Source organism: Aptenodytes forsteri, unplaced genomic scaffold (genome assembly GCF_000699145.1).
Source record: "Aptenodytes forsteri isolate BGI_AS27 unplaced genomic scaffold, ASM69914v1 Scaffold707, whole genome shotgun sequence".
NCBI classification, from domain to species: domain Eukaryota; kingdom Metazoa; phylum Chordata; class Aves; order Sphenisciformes; family Spheniscidae; genus Aptenodytes; species Aptenodytes forsteri.
In genome coordinates this window covers 1,171,285-1,181,660 of record NW_008795363.1, presented here as the reverse complement: position 1 = coordinate 1,181,660, position 10,376 = coordinate 1,171,285, and the positions used below count along the sequence as shown (strand labels likewise).

Sequence of the window (10,376 nt, the reverse complement as noted above, 5' to 3'; positions counted from 1 at the left end):
AGGCGCTGTGCCAGTTTCTTCCTGGAAGATGTAAGCACAGCTCACAGTTAGCACAGAGGAACCAGTGTACTTTCTGCAAGAGCACGCTTAATCATTTTGCAGTCTGCAGTCACACAGAGTGAAGGTCTTAATTTATGCCGTTTTTAGCCTTTGCCTTTACTAAACTACTAAACATTCTATAGGATAAAGATACCCACTTTCTGTTATCCTTTCCCAAAGCAAGTCCATGACCTATTCCTCAGAATATCTAGGTGTATGTCTCTTCCAATGTTGCCTTTGAATTTTCAGTCCCCCCTGGCTTCTTCACATCCTACCACCACATACTTGGCCTCCTCCAACTCCTCCGTGCGCTGAATAGCATCCGTCTCGTATTTGGTTCTCCACTGGGCCACTTCGCTGTTGGCCTTGGACAGGGCGCGCTGCAGCTCCCCCTTGGCTTCCTGCTCCTCCTCATATTGTTCCCGGAGCAAGTCACAGTCGTGGCGAGCAGACTGCAAGGCGTGGGCCAGCGCATTCTTGGCCTGGGGAGTCAATGGGATTGTTACAATGAATTGCCTGTGAGACAATAGAATGTTAACTTAGGGAAAGTTGTTTAAAACTCTTTGAATCTGACATTTAAACTGCAACCCAAGGAAAAAAGGTACATTGATTCCATGTTCTGAGCAGCTTCTTATCGCTTCATTCATCAGAATCTAGAGTGTTACCTCAAGAGAGATGATGGCTAAATTCTAAAAGACAACTATAAAGCTGGAAATTGTTGAATCCTTTTAAATATGTTCTAAAGTTTCAGCTTCCATTATGGAAAAGTAGAATAAGAAATGCATTATTTCAGATATGTCTCAACCTTTTTTTATATGCCATCATTAATCTGAATAAAGACTAAAGTTAGAATCATAGAATCATGGAATCATTAAGGTTGGAAAAGACCTCTAAGATCATCGAGTCCAACCGTCAACCCAACACCACCGTGCCCACTAAACCATGTCCCTAAGCACCTCATCTACACGTCTTTTAAATAATTCCAGGGATGGTGACTCAACCACTTCCCTGGGCAGTCTGTTCCAATGTTGGAAAGTTGTCCTTTCCTGTCTCAGTACACAGGTTTGGAGGCGATGCCCTCCACAACTTTTATTCCCAAACTAGAGAGGGAGGTGGCAAAATTGTCCATCTAGTTTGAGAGCTCGCAAATTAAATTGACATGGCTAACATATTCTGATTTTATGTGAGGGTAGGAAATATCCTGAAAGAAAATGGAATCTGAATCCAAAGTCAAACCCACTACAGGAAGTACCTTTACCTTTATTTCTTCCTCTAAATGTCTCTTTAGTTCCTCAATCTGTTGAGTAAATGCCTGTTTGCCTCTGGATAGCTGAGATATCAAAGCATCTTTTTCTTCCACCTGACGTGAATATTCACCTGAGAAATTTTACAGATAGACCGTAATTTAAAAAGCAATACTAAACCAATGTGTCTTTAAAGTACTGTATATCAGCTTACAGAGTATAGACCAATTTGAGTAAAACATCACTCTTTCTTGACATCATCGGTTACAGGTTCTCCCATTCCAGATGGGTAAGGGGGTGTTTTACCTGCTTCTGTCTGCAGACGCGCTCTTTGAGTATTGAGGTCATTGATCATGCGCTGATGCTCCTCTTCTTTTGTCTTAATCTCACTTAGCTGGTCTTCCAGAGTGCGACACATTTTCTCCAGGTTTGCCTATATGTCAAATACATGTAAGGAAAGAGGACTATCACTAAACTCTAGCATGTTGTTCTCATGATGAAAAACAATGCAACTGTGTGTGATAGCAAAATGTAATCAGAAGGTTCAAAATCATGCATCAGGTCATGTATCATAGGGCAGTAACCTGACAGAAACTCTGTACCTTGGCTTTGGAGACAGACTCCATGTTACTGGCCAAGTCGTCAATCTCCATCTTCAGCTCGCTCTTCTCCTTCTCCAGCTTCTGCTTCACTCGTTGCAGGTTGTCGATCTGCTCCCCAAGCTCAGCTGTGCTGTCCGCGTGCTTCTTCCGCAGGGCGGCAGCCGTGGCTTCGTGCTGCAGCGTGGCCTCTTCGAGGTCACGACGCATCTTCTGAAATTCTGCCTCACGCTTCTTGTTCATCTCAATCTGAGCTGTGGTAGCCCCTCCTGCTTCCTCCAGGCGCTCGCTGATCTCCTCTAGCTCCCTGGAGAGGTCAGCCCGATGCTTCTCTGCTTTTGCCCGAGAGGTCCTCTCTGCCTCAATTTCCTCCTCCAGTTCCTCAATACGGGCCTGGGGAACATTACGGACCCTTCACACCCGGGCCCTCCTCCTACCTGCTGTATTTCTGAAGGGCAGAAGAGAAGGAAGAGAGACTTGCCTGCAGCTCCTTGATCTTCTTCTGTAACTGCATGCCCAGGGCTTGCTCATCCTCGATTTTGCTCTGGAACTGGCTGATTTCAAAGTCTTTCCTTTGGGCAAAGCAAAGCGGGTTAGAGCTCAAAGAAAAAAAGACAAGTGCCCCAGCCCAGCACTCAGGGGCCCCACAGCCACACTTACTTCTTCAGTTTCTCATCCAGCTGCTGCTTATCATTTTCCAAATCCATTATGCTGTCATTTGCCAGCTTCAGGTCTCCTTCCAGTTTCCTCTTAGCTCTCTCAAGGTCCATGCGCAGTTTCTTCTCTTGCTCCAGGGACCCTTCCAGCTACAAAGAGCAAGACCATCAGTGCTCTGCCAGCCAGGCTTAACTCCATACCTGTCCTGTTCTTGCCGTGTGCCTGTGGGCTTACATCGTCCACTTGCTGCTCCAGCTTGGTCTTGGCTTTGGTCAGAGTATTGACTTTGTCCTCTTCTGCCTGCAGGTCATCCAGTGTCTGCTGATGGGCCTCTTGGAGGGCTTTCTTCTCTTTTGTCAGCTTGGCAATGGTCTCGTCCAGGGCTGCCATCTCCTCTGTGAGGTTTTTCACCTTTGAGAAGAAGGGAGGAGGTGCAGATAAAAAATGTTTAAACCTTTATACTGTATAACAAAACAGAGGTCTTTTCTGTGAGAGTGACATCTTCTGCCTCATACCTTGTTTTCGGTGGCATGCTTTTCCTTCTCAACCTTGGCCAGTGTTAACTCAAGGTCATCAATATCTTTCTTCAGCTCTGAACACTCATCCTCCAGTTTCCTCTTCTTGGCTGTCAGCTCAGCATTGATTTCTTCCTCATCCTCAGCCCTTTCAGTCACTTCTTTAACTTTGGCTTCCAGCTGGATTTTGGTTTTGATGAGCTGGTCGCATCTTTCCTCAGCGTCAGCCAAGCTATCTGCTTCCTGGTGGGGAGACACAGATTTTCTTGGTTTGTTTTCTGAACTTTTCTGTCTAAGCGTGTATTAAAATGTGGCCTGTATTTGGCCTCTCCTCAAGCAACTTTAATCTTTTTTTTTTTTTCCTCTGGGATGCATTACACAGCTTCTTTAGTTGGAAACAATTTTGATTCCTAAACTTTTTTCTCTCTCCTAAAAATGTCTCACAGATGTGGTAGGTGTGAGAATTCCTCATTTACCTAGAGGAGAAAGGGCTTAGAGACATTTCTCTTCACAAACACAGTATTCAATATCTTTCCTTTTGTAGCTGATTCCTTCTGAACCCATTATTATGTTGGGAGTAAAGGCTCTGGTAGTCTCAACAATAATTTAATAGAAAAAATGTTATTCTCTCTCTAAATGTATTAAAACTGCTGCTTGTGCAAGTGGGGTCTTACCCTTGTAAATCAGCTACTTGTGTGTCATCCTTCCATAATGTGTCTGAAGTGGCATATGCTGGTGTCAACTGATCACCACATCATCTTACTCTTTGGTGGGCTTTTAGTATAATGAATTTGTTTTTTCCCAAATGAATTTGAAAGGCAAATATCTTATAAGAAAGTCCAATGGGACATTTAATTTTCTCCATATGCTAGGGAAAACAGGTAACACGGGGTTCCCGTTTTCTATGGGAATGTTCAAATAACTGGGTAAATGAGTACAGTGTTCCATTTTTAGTTGGTAATTTAAGTAATTTAATGAGTAGAATAAGATGGCTCTGTAAGGTGACATTTGAAGATCAAATACTTTTGTGTATATTTTTAAGCAATATTTTATTTTGTGAAGTGCTGTGTGTCTACAAGGTTCATAGGATTGTGGTGGTAAAATTACTAATATTTAAGATTGAGAGGTCTGGCTATGAAGTTATTTTTACTAAAAGAATATTCCTTTCAACTAAAAGCTAACAGTCCATGATTGTTTCCAACTCTCCACTTCTGAGCTAAGATAATACTGGGTGTGCCACTCATATAAGCTCCACCAATAGTGAGTCTCTCCATATTGTCATGTTATTTACTGTTTGATTCCTTAGAATTGTTGCATTTAGCAAGCTACTTAAGTAGAACATCCCTCCCAGGGATGGATACCTGGTTTTGTTAACATTGAAATGATTGTTTTTCTTCACTGCTTTCTTTTTTTCTGATACAGTATATAGGTTGGGTCTCTGCAATCAACTGGCAGAGAACAAGGGAGCAGAGGGGGAGATGCTGTCCAAATGTTCTCTCACCGTGTTTACAGTTAATAAAGCTTCTGTCTGACCCGTTCTAAATTGTGTCCCCCAGACTGGAGACCCAATACAAGTACATTACGGAAAGATAGCTTTTAGTTGAAAGGAATGTTCTTTCAATAAAAATAACTTCTTAGCTAGACCTCTCAATCTTAAATATTAATAATTTTACCACCACAGGATGTTGTTTGTAGTGGAACTACCATAGAAAATCCAGATTAGAGACACAAAAAACTACAATGTTAAAAAAAAATGAAAACTTTTGCTTCATTATAAATTTCCTTTATGACCTTGAGTCATACCAGTTAAGTCTAAAGCATACAGAGCTCTTCTGTGCAATTAACAACTGAGGAAAGAAGAAACCCCTCCGGATGGTGTGACTTTTTCTCAGAAACAGGAACTCTGTGTCTATATATTCTTATACTAAGGAGAAATTTGCAGCTATATTTCCCAATTACTGAGTGAATGGTTAACCACTAGTTATTAAGCAAAGGGTGGATGGCTTTTCCTGCCCCTGAATTCACAAGTAACACTTTCAACTCTGGCTTACATTTACACTCCAAATTGAATTCATTGTTCTACATTCTGGTGAGATGGAGATACACCCTGCAGGACTCACTCTGCTCAGAGGGACTTGGGGGTTCAGGAAAAACTCTGCTCTGAGTATTTCATGTTGGCTAGCTATATCTGCCACCTTCCTCTGAAGGCAAGAGCACTGACTCCCACTTGGAGCTCCCTGCTTCTTTGCACTGGCTGTTAGAGTGCTCACCACACCACTGCCAGACACTTATTTCCTCAACTTCACATACATATGATGGATAATTCAGCAAATATCTGACTTGTGGTCTTCTATAGTGCTCTGAGTATTTCATGTTGGCTAGCTATATCTGCCACCTTCCTCTGAAGGCAAGAGCACTGACTCCCACTTGGAGCTCCCTGCTTCTTTGCACTGGCTGTTAGAGTGCTCACCACACCACTGCCAGACACTTATTTCCTCAACTTCACATACATATGATGGATAATTCAGCAAATATCTGACTTGTGGTCTTCTATAGTCTGACCTTCTGCTTTGTAAAGAACAGTCTGAATGCATGGACTCCTTTTCTGAGTGATAAATTAATGGTGATAAACTCACAGCCTGCACTTGGAGCTGCAGATCATTTTTCTCCTGCAGCAAGGCCACCATTTTCTCCTCCAGCTCCTTCCTCTTTGCCTCAGACTTTGCAAGCTCTTCCTTGGTTTTCTCAAACTCCTGTTTCATGTTGGCCATCTCCTTCTCAGATTCTGCACTCTTCAGCAAGGGCTTGATCTTGAAGAACAGCTTCATCCAGGGCCAGTGCTTGACGTTCATGAATGCACGAACGTTGTACTGGATGCAGAAGATGGACTCCCTGAAGCATAATTAAAATGTACATTGAATATTCTCAGTATGACGAGTGCCAACACTTTCCCCCTGGTACCGTGACTTTAACTGAAGATGAGGAATGTCTACCTCCTCTCCACCATTCTCTGGTACTCCACTCTCATCAGGAAGCCCCTGCACCTGGCCTGTGTGCGGGTGATGAGCTGTGCCAGCTTCTCATCCCTCATCTCCTCCAGGAGCCCCAGCAGCCCCGCTTTGAAGAACACCTTGAGAAAGGGAACGTTGCCACACATCACCGTCAGGTAGAGCAAAGCACAGGCACACAGTGAGTGAGTGAGTCAAGGAGGCTTTGTACCTTGGTGTGGCCAAATTTGTACTGGGTGTGGTCCACGTCGATTGACCCAAGAAGCTTCTCAGAAGCCTTCTTGCTATCAATGAACTGTCCCTCTGGGATAGCACTGGCATTAAGCACCTTGTATCTGTGAAAAGAGGAAGGGGAAGAGAAGGCTGTTTTTTTCCCAACCAACGCACGCTGGCTCCTGACCGCCACCAGCTCATATACAGCTATTCTTGACAACAGAGCCCAGCCTGAATGAACCGGTATGAATGAACCAACATTGCTTTTAAAGATGCTGAGAAGTGCAGTGCTCTTTCTCACCTCTGTTTGAAGTCAGCATAGAGAACTCTGCTGGGGAAACCTTTCCTGCAAATTCTGATGCCTTCTAGCACGCCGTTACACCGCAGCTGGTGAAGTACCAGTTCATGCTCCATGGCACCTAGCAATGCAGAGCACAAATGAATACCAGAGTTTCCAGTGCAGAGGGGAATGGATGTATCAGAGCAAGTTCTCTTTCTGCTTGAGCGTCTTACCAGGTGTTTTTGTTTCATTTGGGATGATGCAACGGACAAAATGGGGGTGAGTGCTCCGTAGGTTGGTCATCAGCTTGTTTAAGTTCTCCTAGAGGGACCAGTTAGTAATATGAGTTTCCTATGTCCAGTGTTTGCTGCATCAAGACCATGGTAATGACTTTACGACTTCTCAAAATTAACTGGGTTTCAGAACACTTAGGTAAAGCCACAGAAACCAAATATTTCTTCTATTTGAAGATATTGAACACCATTTTTAAATACTGAAATACTATTATGTTGCTATTGATCCAGTGGAAACTAAAATACAATTTCACACTTTCACACAAAGTAATTAACTTCTAGGGTTTTTATGTTCTGCCTTCTAAAGTCAATCTACTTAAGTTAAAAAAAAGTGGGGTTTTTTTCAAATAAGACAAATGTCTCCTTGGAGAATGTTTATAAGGAGACTCTCAATTCCCCAACATATCAACCTCACAGAAGTGCAGGAATGCTAAAATTAGAGTTCTAGTCTAACCCAAAGACATAAAAATATAAAGATCAGGATAATATCCTCTCCAAACAAACAAAAAAAAAGGATTAGGTTTTCATGATTTATGAAGACTGAATTTTTGAACACGACGTATTAGCAATATTGAAATTGATCCTGGAAAACCTCATGTGGAATTTCCAAAGAATTTTACCACCGTTACAGTAATACAAAATAGCCCTTTCAAATTTAATAGTAGCTCACCCCCTTTCTTCATATTACAAAGAGATAACAAATGTACTGAACCCGAAAAAGAGCTGAGACAGTCTGGAAAGAAGAACCCTTCTTCTTGCCACCCTTTTTGCCACCACCACCAGCCTCTGCAAATGGAAGAAAAGAAAAAAACTATTAAAATATGGATGTTACATATTGGAGACTACAGAACGCAAAACAACTTTAAATGTTTAGTGTTTACTGCTTTAAATCTGTGTCAGTATTGTCCCACACTGAAAATACAATTTTCACAGAGCTGACCTGCATCTGCTCCACCATAGTTGGCAAAGAGTAAAGCCAGTGTCTTCACGGATGATTTCTGGTACAACCCAATGACAGTTTCGTTCAGGGGATCTTTGTTCTTCTCAAGCCAGCCAGAGATGTTGTAATCCACCGTGCCAGCATAGTGCACCAGGGAGAAGTGGGCCTCAGCCTTGCCTTTGACAAGTTTGGGCTTCTGGAAGTTGGCGGACTTGCCCAGGTGCTGGTCATAGAGCTTGTTCTTGAAAGAGGTGTCAGTTGCCTTGGGGAACATGCACTCCTCTTCCAGGATGGAGAAGATGCCCATGGGCTGGAAGACATTACAACAGACAAGAGGGAGAAACAGATTAGAAAGGAGACATCCCTTGGTTGGAAAGTTGCCGGAGTCAGAAGAGAAAGCTGTTCCCGTGCATTTCATGACAATAAGTCAGAGAAAATTAACCAAGGCTCAACTTTTTTCAGTGTTGCTGTTTCATTTGAACTTATATAAATGCCTTTGCTGATGAAAAAATTACAAATACGACATTGCAAAATACTATCCTCTCCATAAAACTTCTTTACTGATAGGTACTTACAGAACATGACAGCCTTTTATATAACTTCATTTTGTAATCTGGAAATGAATACTCTCACCAAAAGTCCTGGTATCTCAGTCTGATCTCACTTCCACCCTGTTGCCACTTTCACAGGGTATATGTTTGAAAAAGCCAGAATATTCTCACATGCTTCTTAAGTATGTCTCTTGGCAAGTATGGAAGACCCAACATATAATACACCTGAACAGGAAGGATACCTTCTCAATCAGCTCAATGCAGGCAGCCAGGTCCATCCCAAAGTCAATGAATGTCCATTCAATTCCTTCCTTCTTGTACTCCTCCTGCTCCAGCACGAACATGTGGTGGTTGAAGAACTGTTGCAGTTTCTCATTGGTGAAGTTGATACACAGCTGCTCAAAGCTATTAAACTGCCAAACATAAAAAGACATGCAAAATTTTCAAGGTTCAGCAATAATAGCAAGGTGTTTTCTTGTGCAATCCTAATTCATCATGGGTGATACTTTAAATACAAGGCCTCTTCCTGTGTAGTTTTCCTATGCTATTTCTCTAGGATAGGCTTTGCATTTAGAAAAGAGAGAAGTTTTCAAATTCAGTGTAATTAGGAGATTAGTTTTCTATTTTTTTTTTTTTTTTAGGATTAAAAAAGGTGATTCCAAAAGCCCTGCAAATAAGTGTAGGAAGATACTAACTTCTATCAAAAATGACTCTTAAAATTCCCTTTACTCTCAGTTGTCCTTCTATGAAAATGCTAGGAAAACTGTGTTCCTTACATCAAAGATCTCAAAGCCAGCAATGTCCAGGACACCAATGAAGTACTGTCTGGGTTGCTTGGTATCCAGCTGTTGGTTGATACGAAAAACCATCCATAAGAACATCTTCTCATAGACAGCCTTTGCCAGAGCACCCACTGAATTGTTCACCTAAAGCAAGGAGAAAGGTTTGGAGGTTACTATACACAGCAGAGGAGAATCAATGGGAATCATCAAAGCATGTTCCTGGTTGCCACATTTTTCCTACCTGCTGCACAGTTTGACCTTTGGTCACATATTCATTCCCAACCTTGACTCGGGGGTAGCAGAGGGCCTTGAGCAGGTCAGCTGAGTTCAGACCCATCAGATAGGCGGCCTTGTCAGCCACTAAATACCAGAAAAGAGTGAGAGAGAAATAAATATTGCACAATTCCTAAAATTTGGTCCTTAGGTCCTTAGGACCAAATTTTGAGACAGGGACTGTCTCAAAAGTAACAGCAGTGTTCACTGTTATAGAGTTGCACAAAAATATCTGAATCAAAGCTACAAAGCTAATTCCTCTGTCATCTTCAGGATTCAGAGTCTACAACACATTCTGAGCTTCGATTTCTACAAATGTTCTTCAAGAGAACTCATTGCTTTCAGCCTTTTTCAGGCATGACTATGGGACTTCACACTTTCTAGTCATATAGCAAGAGGATTCGTCACTCAGAAAGATGGAGGCATGGATTGTACTTTCTGCTGTGACAGAGACTAATCAAATACACATCTCACATTAGAGTTCCCCCCAATAGGTGAGGGTGAATAGGAGCACAGTCTCCCATCCCGTTAGGGCTGAACCACTTCACTACTCCACAATACAGCAGAGATTGCAAGGTGTATTCCAACAAAAGTATGACTAATAATGTTACAGGAATTGACATCCATGCCTCCTGGCTTCCTGGCAGTGTACACCAGATCTCTTACTTATTAAGTAGTCCCAGAATAGAATTACAGGTATCATTAGATGAGATACATGTCTCAACTGTCATCTAGCCATTGAACAAGTATTTTTTTAGTTTACGCTTTTGCATATTTAAAGCCTGAAATCTGCCCAAGTCCTTCTTTTGGTGACAAAGACAATCTCTTTTGGAAAGTTTGCTGACTCTGCTGATACCTTCTGTGCCATCGGGCTCTGCCTGCTCCTCTCGTTGTTTCTGCTTGAACTTCAAGTTCCCATAGTGCATGACAGCCCCTGTCAGCTTGTAGATGGCTGTCTTCTCATCGGCGGTGAAGCCCAGGA

The 10,376-nt window shown here is 42.3% G+C and overlaps 1 protein-coding gene across 1 annotated transcript in view; it reads right to left on the bottom strand.

Moving 5' to 3' along the window:
* Positions 1-269: 269 nt before the first annotated feature.
* The window catches only part of LOC103899681 (myosin heavy chain, skeletal muscle, adult-like), a 16,545-nt gene continuing 6,438 nt past the window's right edge, over positions 270-10,376 (bottom strand). Inside the window, exons 15-29 of the mRNA XM_019472316.1 lie at positions 7,789-7,837; positions 7,561-7,634; positions 6,789-6,876; positions 6,577-6,694; positions 6,274-6,397; positions 6,048-6,184; positions 5,691-5,946; positions 3,055-3,297; positions 2,774-2,950; positions 2,543-2,688; positions 2,364-2,454; positions 1,886-2,275; positions 1,590-1,716; positions 1,298-1,416; positions 270-521 (exon numbers count right to left, since the gene is read on the bottom strand). Coding sequence (XP_019327861.1) covers positions 285-521; positions 1,298-1,416; positions 1,590-1,716; positions 1,886-2,275; positions 2,364-2,454; positions 2,543-2,688; positions 2,774-2,950; positions 3,055-3,297; positions 5,691-5,946; positions 6,048-6,184; positions 6,274-6,397; positions 6,577-6,694; positions 6,789-6,876; positions 7,561-7,634; positions 7,789-7,837 — 2,376 coding nt within the window. The 3' untranslated portion in view covers positions 270-284. The remainder of the gene's footprint in view (positions 522-1,297; positions 1,417-1,589; positions 1,717-1,885; positions 2,276-2,363; positions 2,455-2,542; positions 2,689-2,773; positions 2,951-3,054; positions 3,298-5,690; positions 5,947-6,047; positions 6,185-6,273; positions 6,398-6,576; positions 6,695-6,788; positions 6,877-7,560; positions 7,635-7,788; positions 7,838-10,376) is intronic.